General features: G+C 43.8%; 1 protein-coding gene across 2 annotated transcripts; it reads right to left on the reverse strand.

Annotated features, from left to right (window-relative positions):
• Positions 1-2,472: 2,472 nt before the first annotated feature.
• LOC144504277 (uncharacterized) lies at positions 2,473-10,755 on the reverse strand. 2 transcript variants are annotated; one of them, XM_078229375.1, is made up of 3 exons: positions 10,623-10,755; positions 5,019-5,236; positions 2,473-3,305 (listed from the first exon to the last, which is right to left on the reverse strand). In XM_078229375.1, the coding sequence occupies exons 2-3, from the start codon at positions 5,227-5,229 to the stop codon at positions 2,827-2,829; spliced, it is 690 nt and encodes a 229-aa protein (XP_078085501.1). In that variant the 5' UTR covers positions 5,230-5,236; positions 10,623-10,755; the 3' UTR covers positions 2,473-2,826. The 2 variants fall into 2 exon arrangements, with proteins under 2 accessions (XP_078085501.1, XP_078085500.1); XM_078229374.1 differs by having other exon boundaries at positions 4,740-5,236.
• Positions 10,756-15,770: the final 5,015 nt, after the last annotated feature.

The raw sequence follows: 15,770 nt of genomic DNA on the forward strand, positions 1-15,770 counted from the left end.
TGATTTTCCATTAATTTCTAGCTGCCATTCAACAGCAGTGATTCATCTGTCTAATTGTGTCTGGCAAACCTTTCGTCAAATTGGTATTTGACTAATCATTAGCGACTCCACAAGAGTTTATGAAGGTGGGAGGATGATCAAAACTCACTGGAGGAAAGTTAAGTCTTTTGACTCTTGATAAGTTCCCATGAGTCATTGCGAGCATCTCTTGTTCCCGCTACATTCAGCTCCCTCACCACCCTCCTCCCCATGTCCACCCCCACTCCAACCCCCCACCCCCTCGCCCTTCACCAGATTGGACATTGCCCCAACATGTCCCTGTAAAGAACACAGTAAGGAGTCTAACACCAGGTTAAAGTCCAACAGGTTTATCCAACAGGATCTCCCACTCACCTGACGAAGAAGCAGCGCTCCGAAAGCTAGTGGCATTTGCTACCAAATAAACCTGTTGAACTTTAACCTGGTGTTGTTAGACTCCTTACTGTGTTTACCCCAGTCCAACGCCGGCAGCTCCACATCCTGTAAAGAACACACAGGGAAAGCTTATAGCTTTGAACCCACCCCAACTTCCTAAACTTTCCATTAACGTTGGTCCATTTTCAGCCTGGAATATCAAGTGGGATTAGCACAGTTTTTCTAAGGGTTTGTTAGATATCATCTGTGGACATAAAAATCCTTGGTCAGATCCCAGCCACTCCTTTGTTTTATTTATTCATGGGATGTGGGCGTCACTGGCTGGGCCCGCATTTATTGCCCATCCTAAGGCCATTTCAGGGTCAACCACACTGCTGTAGATCTGGATTCACATGTAGGCCAGACAAGGTGAAGACAGCAGATTTCCTTCTCTAAGGGACATTATTGAACCAGATCGGTTTTTAATGACAATGTTTCATGGTCATCATTAGCCTTTTGATTCCAGATTTGTATTGAATTCAAACTTCACCATGTACCATGATGGGATTCAAACCCGGGTCCCCAGAGCATTACCCCGGGTCTCTGGATTACGAGTCCAGATTGCCTCCCCTGAGTACTCCTGTGTACTGTGATTCAGGAAGGATATATTGATCTTGGAGGGGGTTCAGCAGATTCACCGGAATGATCCAGGATGAAAAGATTTAAATTAAGAATACATGTTGCATAAACCAAGGTTTGCATTTCTTTGAGTGAAAAGTTGAGATGTTTTGATTGGGTAGGAAGAGAGAAACTATCTTAGCTGGTGGGAAAATTGAGAATCGGTAAATTCAAAAATTCAGGAGTAAAATCAGGAAGCACTTCTCCAAACAAAGGACAGTGGGAATATGGAACTGTCAACCCACAAGGCTGTGGATTCTGGAAGTTTCAGCACCAATATTGATATTTGTGGGTCAGGGAATTAAGGGAGATGGGACGAAAGCAGATAAATAGGTTCAGATCGAGATTAGACTCAGGAATCTGATTGAATGGCAGTGGAACAGGATTGAGGGCTGAATGGCCTCATCATGTTCTATTATTTCCAAACTGCTCTTAAGATATGGACAATGCTGCAGTTATTGCCTCTGCCCAGTTGCCCTGGTGGCATTAGGGGGTTTGGATTATTGGGCGGAGCTGAGAAAACAGGACTGGCACCTTCTCTTTCCCGAAGCACTTCAGTGAATAACAAGCCAGGACTATTCACCTTCATTTTCATTCTGACACCTGTCACAAAACTGTTCCGTTCATCTTTATAATTTGCCACGGTTGGGTTTGGACTGATTTCTGCCCAGCACCATAACCTTGGCACTCCCACACTTGGCAATTTGTTCTGCTGTGGCGTGGTCGTGAGGGCGTAAGTGCTTAGGCAGAGTCAGAGCTATAATTGATGCACAGTGAATTCGGCAGACTCATGTGTCACCAGTAGGGTCTCACAGCAAGTTACTTCATGTCCTAAAACTGGGTATGATGCCCACACCCCAGCCAATTTCCACCAGCTGAATGTTGTCCAGGAAACTTCATCTTATACGAATGGGCTGCTTTATGTGGTGCATCTACTCAAATTGAAGACTTGAATGTTTATAATATCAGGAAGTACCATTGCACCCAAAGAGTTTTGGCCCCAGTAGGTAATATAAACATGATATAGGTGAGGCGTTGTCCTAGTGGTATTATCGCCAGGCTATTAACTCAGAAACTCAGCTAACGTTCTGGGGACCCGGGTTCAAATCCCACCACGGCAGATGGTGGAATTTGAATTCAATAAAAAATATCTGGAATTAAGAATCTACTGATGACCATGAAACCATTGTCGAGTGTCAGAAAAACCCATCTGGTTCACTCACGTCCTTTAGGGAAGGAAATCTGCCATCCTTATCTGGTCTGACCTACATGTGACTCCAACTGCCCACTGAAATGGCCCAGCAAGCCACTCAGTTCAAGGGCATCTAGGGATGGGCAATAAATGCTGGCCAGCCAGCGACGCGCATGTCCCACAAATGAATTTTTAAAAATTAGCCCCCCCCCCCCGCACTGATTACATGAATAGATTTCACTGAATCATGGAATTTTGAAGCACAAAATGAGGCCATTCGATCCATTATGCCTGTGCTGGCTCTTTGAAAGATGTATCCAATTAATCCTATTCCCTTGCTCTTTTCCATAACCTTGCAAAATGTTCCTTTAGAAGTATTTATCCAATTCCCCTTTGCAAGTGACACATTTACTTCCACCATCCTTTCACACAATACACTCCAGATCATGAACAATTCACTGAACAAAAACATTTCTCCTCATCTCCCCCTTTTTAATTTCATGTCCAATTGTTCAATAAGTGAGAGATAGCCCCTGTCTACTTGCTATAGGGAGAATCATTGCCTATTTCATGTTCATCTGGTACTGAATCATTCTCACGTCTTTGACCATTTTCTGCACATTTTCATCGTAGGCCAGGATCTCGTTGCGGGAGTTCTGCTGCAGTACATTTTTAAATAGTTCCTCTATGATTGGCATGATTGGATCCAAGCTATATAAGTTGCTGCAGGAGTTGTACAATGTTTCTACAGTTCCGTGCAGAGTTAACAAGTAGTTGTAGCAATCCTTCAGTTTGCGTTTGATGTCGGCCAAGAGCCCACACGCACTCCGCATCTTTTCCACCTCTCTTTCTTTCCGAGACAGACTCTCCTTCAATCTCTCAATTTCTTTACTTTTCTCTGGTATCTGCCTGTTGCAATTACTCATTTTCTCTTCATTCTCCTTGACGACAGCGCGGAGATGATGCAATTCACTCTCCACTGTCTTCACCAGCCTTTTTGTGTTATTTAGTTCCTTGTTGTAGTCAACGGTCATTGGAATTCCTGGAAGTTGAAAATAAAGATCATTCACAATTGTGAAGCGAATTAGGGAAATAAAATTTTCTAATGTTGTGTCTTCTAAATACAGGTTGTAACCTCTCAGATTTTGACCAAAGGGGGATGTCGGAGGAGGGATGTAAATTAACTTAGTAACTGTAGACTGCAAGAATGAATGTGACGATTTTGTCTGCTGCTGTTCTGACTAATGATGAACTCAATTTCTCATGTTCCTCTTTTCAAATCTTGGGGAAATAAGCTATAAGTCTAAACTCTGGCTTTTTGTCTTTGGACTGAACTTGTCAAACTTTTCCTGAGGTTATTGCTAAGTTCTGCATAGTGATTGACTAGTGACTGATTAGTCACATCAAACCATGCATTCTCTTCCTGCCTTCTCCATGTTAAAGGGTATTTGGTCTATAGTGTGTGTAATCAGGGATCATGTCCCTGCCTAAAGCACTGGGTCAGATCTGTTCAACAGAGTGGTGAAGGGGAGCTTCCATGACAGTAAAACTATTACTAAAAACGAACATGAGAACCTGCTGTGTGAATATCAGGGAAGCCAGTTAACTGGAGATTATGGGAAAGTTAGTGAACACCTGTTGTGTGAACACTCCTCAAATGATTCACACCTGATGTAGGACTGAGGCACACAAACCCGTGAGGTCCCAGAATCAACCCCCGGGCGAAGCTACCAATAGACTTTAGAATTGACAAAACAATCACAATCAGCCTTTTCAGACTCTGAGCTGGGCACGAGAGTCAATCATGGCTCCTACTCCTGGTCATTGTTCACAGTCTGTGCTGGACATCTCAAACGGTAGCGAATAAAGAATGTCCTTGTTTGAACTCCTCTACAGTCCCCCAAAGTCTTACCCAGCACAAATAAATGGTTATGACCTTTATTCATGGATTGAGTTGGGCCATTAAAATTGCCCAAGAACCAACAGATTCATGTCACACCCACAGGACAGTAAGCCTGACGATGTGGCACTTCCTCAGTACTGCAGGTGACGGGGTGTTTGGAGGTGGTGGGAGGTTTACCACCCTTGCTCTTGTAGACAGTCAAGATTGTTGGTTTGCAAGGCGCTGCCAAAGAATCCTTGACAAGAGTGGAGCCCGCTCTGCTTCTAAATGCGGATCATTTGCATCCACCTGAGTGGGCAGATGGGGTTCAGTTTAGAATCTAATCCAAAAGTTGAGTGTGTTCTGTGCAAGCCCAGTAACCATTTCTCAAACTCTTTCTTATCTTTTTAATCTTCCTGGACCTAAACCTTTGGAGATGTGTGATGTCCACTGTGTGAAATTAATCTATTTATGACTCTTAACCTTTGACATTGCTGCACACTGCCTGTTTGGAATCTTGCTATTCCCTCAATGTTTGCCTTATTGATCTGTTTACATCTAATAACCTTGAATATTACTTTGAGCACCTCTTACCAACGCAAGGAACAAGAAGCATTAAACCAATTCCCACATCCCTTCCAGTGATTTTCTCTCCTTTCCTGGCCTCTGCAGTGGTCAAGGAATTCTCCAAATGTTGCAGGGTTGATCTGGCAGCTTGGAGTTGATCATTGACCTGGTATCTGTCACTTTCCAAGGTGATCAGTTCATCCTTCTTGATCCACAGGCTTTCCTCCAGGTCCTTCCTGTTCCTCTGCGCTTTGTCAAAATCCTCCATCAGCTGCAGTGTCTCAGCTGTCAGCGAATCAATCATACCTTTGGCTTCCCTGTCAGCCCTGCTCATCTCCTCATAGGCCACCTTAACATCCGTCTTGACCTTCCTGCATTCCGCCTCCTCCAGATCCTTGTCACCAAAGGTGGCAGCAGAGTTAGCAAAGGACAAGATGGAAGACATCCCACTCACAAAATGGGGCAAGGTGACATCTTTGAACTTCTTCTCGTACAATTCATAATCGAGCGTAGTCATGGCTGCTCTGCAAAGTCACACAAATATAAAATAGGAAACTTTTTAAAGATTGAGCGATCCATTAAATTAGTTTCTGTCAGCTCTGCTGAATTCAACATTACCAAGAATTATTGTCCAGACTCACAAATCAAATTATTTGCTCCTATTTGCTGATGACACCAAGATTGGTGGAGTAGTGGATGAGGTGGAGGGCTGTTGTAGGCTGCAAAGAGACATAGATAGGATGCAAAGCTGGGCTGAAAAATGGCAAATGGAGTTTAACCCTGATAAATGTGAGGTGATTCATTTTGGAAGGACTAATTTAAATGTGGATTACAGGGTCAAAGGTAGGGTTCTGAAGACTGTGGAGGAACAGAGAGATCTTGGGGTCCATATCCACAGATCTCTAAAGGTTGCCACTCAAGTGGATAGAGCTGTGAAGAAGGCATATAGTGTGTTAGCTTTTATTAACAGGGGGTTGGAGTTTAAGAGCCGTGGGGTTATGCTGCAACTGTACAGGACCTTGGTGAGACCGCATTTGGAATATTGCGTGCAGTTCTGGTCACCTCACTATAAGAAGGATGTGGAAGCGCTGGAAAGAGTGCAGAGGAGATTTACCAGGATGCTGCCTGGTTTGGAGTGTCGGTCTTATGAGGAAAGGTTGAGGGAGCTGGGGCTGTTCTCTCTGGAGCGGAGGAGATTGAGGGGAGACTTAATAGAGGTTTATAAAATGATGAAGGGGATAGATCGAGTGAACGTTCAAAGACTATTTCCTCGGGTGGATGGAGCTATTACGAGGGGGCATAACTATAGGGTTCATGGTGGGAGATATAGGAAGGATATCAGAGGTAGGTTCTTCACGCAGAGAGTGGTTGGGGTGTGGAATGGACTGCCTGCAGTGATAGTGGAGTCAGACACTTTAGGAACATTTAAGCGGTTATTGGATAGGCACATGGAGCACACCAGGATGGTAGGGAGTGGGATAGCTTGATCTTGGTTTCAGATGAAGGTCGGCACAACATCGTGGGCCGAAGGGCCTGTTCTGTGCTGTACTGTTCTATGTTCTATGTTCTATTTCCATTCAGACATAGAAAATCTCACCAAAATGAGGAAGAAATGTATTTTGTATTTAAAGTTTCCTTGAACTTTTGAAAAAAAATGGGAAGTTATTCAAAATCCCATGAAGGCAGTTCCTCAGCTGATAAATCACTCATCGTCCTTCCCTCAGCATCATCCCGTCACTTCTCTTTTCAACTAATTACCGGAAACCTAACCTATGCACATTACACATCAGGTCTCATTTTATTGGCTCATTTCTTCAGCATCCATGGTTCACCTCGATCAGCCATCCAATCAGCATTGATGATGCATGACCATTCTGTCATTTCAGTGAGGCTGGGTCAAAGATTCACCAAGAGAATCTGGAATGGGAGCTCAATCCAGAGCCATCTGACTCCAAATTCACTCCAGTAGGCACTTGCTGGACAATCACAATCACAAGAACCACAGGTATGTCTGGGCTTGAAGATAGTGGGGCTCATTTTTCCATTCCGCCCGCCACAGGAATCGTAGCGAGCGAGGGGCGGACCATGGAAAGGTCCGTTTACCTTGGGTGGTATAAACATGGCTGGAAAATCCTGCCCATTTCCCACCCCAACAGTAGGAGGCAATCTTCTGAGAGTGGGGACAATGCGTCTTATTGAGCAGTAACAGAGAATTTCTGCTCAAATTTAACTCATGTTATACCTGGGAGAATGGTTCTGTTACACAGGGGGGATACACAATAACGTATTTAGCAAGTTAAAATGAGAATAATGCTCAAAGGGGCCAGTCAGAATTGTATCTTTTGTTCTCAGTTTGTTCTCACTGGAGCGACGGAGGTTGAGGGGCGACCTGATAGAAGTCTACAGGATTATGAGAGTCATGGATAGAGTGGATAGTCAGAAGCTTTTCCCCAGAGTGGAAGAGTCAATTACTAGGGGGCATAGGCTTAAGGTGCGAGGGGCAATGTTTAAAGGAGATGTACGAGGCAGGATTTTTACACAGAGGGTGGTGAGTGTCTGGAACTTGCTGCCGGGGGAGGTAGTGGAAGCAGATATGATAGTGACTTTTAAGGGGCATCTTGACAAATACATGAATAGGATGGGGATAGAGGGATATAGTCCCCGGAAGGGTAGGGGGTTTTAGTTCAGTCAGACAGCATGGTCAGAGCAGGCTTGGAGGGCCGAAGGGTCTGTTCCTGTGCTGTAATTTCCTTTGCTCTTTGTTCTTTAATACTCAGAGGTAGAAATTTTAATTTCACTGCCCATGAGGCCAATATTTTTAATCAGCACTGTAGCTTATAATGTAGAAACCTTAAATTCAAAACTTATAGAAATAATATCTTATTGAACAAATTAATCCTAAGCAGCTGTTGTTTCTGTCATCTCCCCAGGCTGCAACTCAAACTCAAATGTACAGAGCTGAGTGAGAGTGTGATCTCCTTTTCTTCTTAATTGTTGGGATGTGGTTATTCCAACGCACTCCTGGTGTGAATTGAAATAATCAGGAATGAATGGCCCCAAGAACTATATCTAATTTTTTCTTGAAATCAGGCAACGTTTTGGCCTCAACTGCATTCTGTGGGAGTGAATTCCACACATTCACCACCCTCTGGGGGAAGAAATTTCTCCTCACCTCAGTTCTAAAAGGTTTACCCCTTATCCTCAAACTATGACCCCCTAGTTCTGGACTGTCCCACCATCGGATCATTCTTTCTGAATCTACCCTGTCTAACCCTGTTAGAATTTTATGAGTTTCTATGAGATCCCTTCTCAATCTTCTAAACTCACATGACAGACCTGCCATCCCAGGAATCAGCCGGGTAAACCTTTGCTGTCCTCCCTCATCTTTCCACTAGTCTGACTCCAGTTTCCCGGTGAGTGTGGGAGGTGACTGTGTGCACATGATCAGGAAATATTCTGGAGGGAAACAGAATGTTCGAGCAAGACACAGTCTAAAATCACATCAAAACACCCTTTAGCCTACACGAGAGATCAAAGGTCTCCCCTTAGCATGAAACAATTTCAGAGAGCGTGACTCAATAATGCAAAACTCGTCCTTTAATGATATAATTCCGAATAAATAAATTCACCGTATACTGTAGCTCAAAATGGACCGTCGTCAAGGGCGCAGTACTGAAACTCACCACTAGTATGGGGTATCAGATGAGAGTCTCAGTGAAGGACCCACACCCAGTGAAGCTCTCCTGCAATACAACACACCACCAGCCTCTCTGACTCTCCAACAACACTCACAATGTGTTCTGTAAATCAAACTACAGACTTTTCAATCCCCCATTAACAAAAGTAGCTTGTTCAATATAATATGAATAACAGAAAAATAACACAATTGGAAACAAACTCTGATCACAATTGTTCTCAGAGTGATTGTGTTCTGATTACTGTCCACAGGTTTGAAAATATTTCAATTTAATCTCAGATATACTTGACAGTTTGTGAATTCTGAGCCATTTAATCAGGTTTATCCTCTCAATTTATCTCTCCCTCTCACCCATCCCCATCTCTCCCCCTCTTTACTTCACCCCTCCTTGATTCCTCTCCCTCCCTCACCCCCTCCTTTTCCCTCTCCATCCTGCCCTCTCCCCTTCACACCCTTCCTATCCCTCTCCTGCCCTTCTTATCTCCTTCTCCCGTGCCCTCTCCCTCCCTGTTTTCTTGTCCCTACCTCTCCCTCCTTTTTCCTCTCCCTCTCCTCTTCCCCCTCGCCCTCTTTAACTCCCTCTCACTCAGCCCTCTCTCCCCTTCCTCCATCCTTACCCTTTCCCAAGCCCATCTCCCTCTCTATTTCCTTCCCCCTCTCCATCTCCCTCCCTATCTCACTGACTCTCCCCTTCCTCCTCCTAAACTCTTTCCCTTTGCCTCTTACTCCAGTTCCCTGTCTGCCTCCCTTCCCCTGCCCCTCTCACTCCCCCCATTCTCCTCCCCACTCTCACTCCTTTTATACTCATTCTTCTTCTAACTGCTAGTGGTTGAATCTGCTCCCTGTATATAATCACAAAGTTCACCCTTTATCTTAAACAAAAACCTCAATTTTTGTCACAATAAAACTTGCCCGTAGATTTCTCGATAAAAAAGCAGGACTCTGATTTTTTGAGTTGAGAAAGCAGAAATCAGGAGGCAGATTTCTCTCTCAGAAAGCTTGCCACGCCCAGATTTACAGATTTGTCTACTTTGTAACAATTTGAGGGGTTTGTTGACCCTCGCGGACAGCAAAATTTCTTACAAATAGGGTCTTCCTAACTCATTACCAGCAATCAATGACATTTCTTTCCAAAATAAAACTGTGGTTTGCTTTTGACTTTCAAATGAAGATGGCATTCATCAGAACACAACTTTCATGGTCAGACATATTTCTTTCTTCTCTGTGCCTCCTTGTCTCTCTCTCTCTCTCTCTGTTTGATCTTATGTAGAATAAAGCTCTGAATTAGGGACTTTACTGTTAAAAAACATCTCACGTAGTAACCGAATGTCTATTAATTCGTTCAGATCACTCTTGGAAACAAAGTTTTGTGAGTGAATTTCTTTCTGAAAAGGAAGCTGCTTGGATAGGTATTCATCTAAAAACAATCCCTGCCTCGTTATCTTAAACAAAAGCTTCACATTTTTCTTTTGAAACTAAAAATCACTGGTGAACTTCAATAAAAAAATTACCGTTTACAGTTCATTTATTTAAAAAGTGATCACTTTGGCCTCCCTGTCTAAAAACAACTGGAATAAGAGATTTCTTTCTGCCTCTCGAAATTAAATTCAAACTCAGACTTTCTTTCCTCTGTACAAACACCTCTCCTTTGAAAAATCAAACCATGCTGTGTTCTCCCTCGTCAACTCAATGTGGGGGACTATTTCTCTCTGTCAAAAACCTTTACTGTCGAGACTCAACTTCCTTCAGTGCAGTGCGACACAAGCACGAGATTGGAAAGGGCTACGGGCGCGGCCAGGAGCTGTTTTTACACTTGCTTAAGGCGCACAGGACACGAGGCTCAATCCAACCAGATTTTTTGATGCAAGGAATGAACCACAATTTGCCAGGAAAATCTTTCAAATGTTTGGGTCCTGAACTAGCTCGACCTGAATACCACTTCATTTCAGTTCAGTCAGCTGAAAGCTATCAAAAGCCTCGACTGTTCAACTTTAGTATTTTCCCCCCACATTTTTAACACAATAATATCATCGAGGACTGACTATCTCACCCTGAGCACGTGCGGAAGAAATTCAATCCCACCCAATCTACCTCATAGCAGCTTTTCTGGGAAGGAAAACCCTCCAAGAGACAGAAAGACCAAGACAGGGGGGGGAACTCTCCCTCATACTGAGGCAAAAAATACATCAAAATAAACCTAAAATGGTACTCACTTTTTAGTCCTGTCGAGTTGCCCTTTAAATACAATTCAATCCCCTTCTTTCTCCAGTATTGAGCGAGCTGCAAGACTGCAGGAGAAAGCTTAGACCCAATGGTGGATGGAAGGAAATTCAGCAAATGCAACCATACAGCCAGTAACTAACAGCAAAAACTGTGGTGTAGCTGCTTTTATACCAGACTCAGTGATGGGAGGGGCATATTTCTAACAGACAAGTGGATGGAGGAACATTAATGTATTTAAGTCCATCCCTCCTCCTTCTGGTTCCCTAGTTTGATTCTTCCCCTGGATCCAGAGCATAGATAGAGATCTCCATTGACTCAGATCCACTGCACTAAAAGGTGAATCCATGGGTTTTATTCAGAGCTCCCTGAATGATAGATACTCAGACAGGGGAGGGTCGACCTCCCTCTTACTGCCACCCCACCAACAGCACCCTCCCCCACCCCACCATCTTGAACCACCATCCGCAATATAACAGGAGCGCCAGATGGAGACTTTCCACAATCAATATGGGTCGTTCAGCTCTCGAACTGCCTGTGTTCCTGTCACAAGTGAGAAATTACAATTTAACACTGCAGAACTGCAAATTCTTCAAACCAAGACAGTTTGTAATTGGTTTTGGGAAGAAATTGCTTCTGATCCCAGCAGGCAATGCATCATTGTCTGAGTGATAAGGAATCAATTGCTGCAGAATCCAATATGTACACTGAGGCATCAAGAGATAGTGTGGCTTTACAAAAGGAGGAATATGTGAATGATAATGATGAACTGTGCCTGGGATAGAGAGAAACAGTGGGTTAGTCGGTAACCATGGTGCGTATGCTTCAGAATTTGAGCAATTTGCTGAAATGATTCAGTCTTCCAATCACAAAGACGCAACAACTTTAACAATTCAAATGTGTGAAAGCCGGCAAAACATCCTGTGCTTAGAACGCTATCATTAAGAAAGCCCCACCAACGCCCCTACTTTCTCAGAAGACTAAGGAAATTTGGCATGTCCTCTATGACTCTCACCAACTTTTACAGATGCACCATAGAAAGCATTATTTCTGGTTGCATCACAGCTTGGTATAGCTCCTGCTCTGCCCAAGACCACAAGAAACTACAAAGAGTCATGAACGAAGCCTAGTCCATCACGCAAACCAGCCTCCCATCCATTGACTCTGTCTACACTTCCCGCTGTCTCAGGAAAGCAGCCAGCATAGTCCAAAGACCCCACACACCCCGGACATTCTCTCTTTCATCTTCCTCCATTGGGAAAAAGATACAAAAATCTGAGGACACGTACCAACATCCATTCCCTCCACCACCGACACTCAGTAGCAGCAGTGTGTACTACCTACAAGATGCACTGCAGCAATTCACCAAAGATCCTTAGACAGCACCTTCCAAACCCACGACCACTTCCATCCAGAAGGACAAGGGCAGCAGATAAATGGGAACACCACACCTGCAAGTTCCCCTCCAAGCCACACACCATCCTGACTCGGAAATGTATCGCCATTCCTTCGCAATTGCTGGGTCAAAATCCTGGAATTCCCTCCCTAACGGCATTGAGGGTCAACCCACAGAACATTGACTGCAGCGATTGAAGAAGGCAGCTCACCACCACCTTCTCAAGGGCAACTAGGGATGGGCAATAAATGCTGGCCAGCCAGCGACGCCCATGTCCCATGAATGAATAAAAAAGAAACCAACTCAAGAACAACTTCTTCCCTGCTGCCATCAGACTTTTGAATGGACCTACCTCGCATTAAGTTGATCTTTCTCTACCCTCGCTATGACTGTAACACTGCATTCTGCACTCTCTCATTTCCTTCTCTATGAACGGTATGCTTTGTCTGTCGAGCATGCAAGAAAAAATACCTTTCACTCTATACTAATACATGTGACAATAATAAATCAAATCAAATCAAATCAAACTGTGCAAATGGAAAATGATTGAACCTGGACTGTTAGGGAGAAATTTTCTGTCACGCCATTAACATAAGAACAGGAGAAGGCTATTTAGCCCCTTGATTCTGTTCCACCATTCAGTGAACAAGGGAGAAGTCACATGACTTCAGGTTATAGTCCAACAGGTTTTTTTTTAAATCACAAGCTTTCGGAACATTCCTCCTTCATCTTCACCTGATGAAGGAGCTGCACTCCGAAAGCTTGTGATTCCAAATAAACCTGTTGGACTATAATCTGGTGTCGTGTGACCTCTCACTGTGTCCACCCCAGGCCAACACCGGCATCTCCACATCATGGCCACCATTCAGCGAGATCATGGATCAATCATGACCTAACCTCCTCATACTCCTCTTTTCCACAGATCCCTTAACACCTTTGGTTAGCAAAAATCTATCAACATCAGATTTGAAATTAATAGTTGTTCCTGAATCAATTCCCATTTGCAGAAGAGAGTTCCAAACTCTGACCAGCTGCTGTGTGCAAATGCTTCTTACTCTCATTCCTGTAAGGTCTGACTCTAATTTTCACACTGTGCCCCCCCATTCCGAAGCTTCCCAGTCAGGAGAAGTGGCTTCTCCTGATTGACTAAATAAGAGTCAATGCCAAGAACTTGTCTTCCTCGGCTCCTCCTGTGGACTGACCTGAGGTGAAGAATGCTAACCCAAATGTAAATGGGTAAAAAGAATTATGGAAGAAGTTATAACCCGTTGCCTGATGTACGAGAGCAGTTCCCATTTCATACAGAGTCTGATTAGTGCTGCATTAGCTTCTCATGCTGCCTCTCCTGTCTCATACACGATCAGTCATAGAAACATAGAAACATAGAAGACAGGAGAACGAGGAGGCCACTTGGCTCTTCGAGCCTGCTCTGCCATTCACTTCGATCATAGCTGATCATCCAACTCAATAGCCTAATCCTGCTTTTTCCCCATAACCTTTGATCCCGTTCGCCCCAAGTGCTATGTCCAGCTGACTCTTGAATATATTCAATGTTTTGGCATCAACTGCTTCCTGTGGTAATGAATTCCACAGGCTCGCTACTCTTTGGGGGAAGAAATGTCTTCTCACTTCCGTCCTAAATGGTCTACCTTGAATCCTCAGATTGTGACCTCTGGTTCTGGACTCCCCCACCATTGGGAACATCCTCCCTGCATCTACTCTGTCTAGTCCTGTTAAAATTTTATAAGTCTCCATGAGATCCCCCCTCATTCAATGCCACTGTGCCGAGATATCGTTTTTGTAATGAGTGACTGCCACATACTTGAGTGTGTTTGTAATATATCTGCCAGTTATATCTTGTTAAGTCACATGCAACAAATTGGGGCCTAATAGAACAGGCTTTGGAATGTGCACTGATTTCAGATCTGACGCGACAGGCCAGGGAAAAGCCTGGGAACTATAGGCCAGTGAGCCTCACATCTGTGGTGGGTAAATTGTTGAAAATAATTTTGAGAGACAGGAATTACAGGCATTTAGAGATGCAAGTACTGATTAGGGACAGTCAGCATGGCTTTGTGAGTGAAAAATCATGTCTCACAAATTTGATTGAGTTTTTTGAAGGGGTAACCAAGAAGGTAGATGAGGGCAGTGCAGTTGATGTTGTCTACATGGACTTTAGCAAGGCCTTTGACAAGGTACCGCATGGTAGGTTGTTGCATAAGGTTAAATCTCACGGGATCCAGGGTGAGGTATCTAAATGGATTCAAAATTGGCTTCTTGACAGAGAATTGTTTTTCAAACTGGAGGCCTGTGACCAGTGGTGTGCCTCAGGGATCAGTGCTGGGTCCACTGTTATTTGTCATTTATATTAATGATTTGGATGAGAATATAGGTGGCATGGTTAATAAGTTTGCAGATGACACTAAGATTGGTGGCATAGTGGACAGTGAAGAAAGTTATCTCCAATTGCAACGGGATCTTGATCAATTGGGCCAGTGGGCTGACGAATGGCACATGGAGTTTAATTTAGACAAATGCGAGGTGATGCATTTTGGTAGATTGAACCAGGGCAGGACTTACTCAGTTAATGGTAGGGCATTGGGGAGAGTTACAGAACAAAGAGGTCGAGGGGTACATGCTCATAGCTCCTTGAAAGTGGAATCATAGGTGGACAGAGTGGTGAAAAAGGCATACGGCATGCTTGGTTTCATCGGTCAGGACATTGAATACAGGAGTTGGAATGTCTTGTTGAAGTTCTACAAGACATTGGTAAGGCCACACTTGGAATACTATGTGCAATTCTGGTCACCCTATTGTAGAAAGGATATTATTAAACTAGAAAGAATGCAGAAAAGATTTACTAGGATGGTGCCAGGACTTGATGGATTGAGTTATAAGAAGAGTCTGGAAAGACTGGGACTTTTTTCTCTGGAGCATAGGAGGCTGAGGGGTGATCTTATAGAGGTCTATAAAATAAAGAGGGGCACAGATCAGCTAGGTAGTCAGTATCTTTTCCTCTAGGTAGGGGAGTCTAAAACTAGAGGGCATAGGTTTAAGGTGAGAGGGGAGAGATACAAAAGTGTCCAGAGGGGCAATTTTTTCAGACAGAGAGTGGTGAGTGTCTGGAACAAGCTGCCAGAGGCAGTAGTAGAGGTGGGCACAATGTTGTCTTTTAAAAAGCATTTAAACAGTTACATGGGTGCGATGGGTATAGAGGGATATGGGCCAAATGCAGGCAATTGGGACTAGCTTAGTGGTTAAAAAAAAGGGGCAGCACGAACAAGTTGGGCTGAAGGACCTATTTCTATGCTGTAAACCTCGATGACACTATTGCCTCTATAGGCTCACCTTGTCAAATTATGCGACGAATTGTCTATTGTTGGATAGTGAATGACTAATTTTTCTATGAACTGTGTCAATATTCAATATTATTTCCCCAGAGACGTGCCCTTCACTTCAATCGATGATGAGAATCTTCCCCACGACTTTCCCTCTCAGTTCTAATTTCCTGCATCAAATTTCCTTGCCTTCTGAACATTTCGCCGCAGTGAGCACATTTCCTGGACCATTGATTTCCATCAATGAGCAAAATCTCAATGACATCACCTTTTAGTTATAAATGTCACTGAAATATGTGGGACAGTAAGCTGCGAGAATGAAATAAGAAATTTACAAATGGATATGGATAGGTTAAGTGAATGAGGCAATATTCGGCAGAGGGAGTTTAACCTGGATCCATGTGAGG

Source organism: Mustelus asterias, chromosome 15 (genome assembly GCF_964213995.1).
Source record: "Mustelus asterias chromosome 15, sMusAst1.hap1.1, whole genome shotgun sequence".
Lineage (NCBI taxonomy): Eukaryota > Metazoa > Chordata > Chondrichthyes > Carcharhiniformes > Triakidae > Mustelus > Mustelus asterias.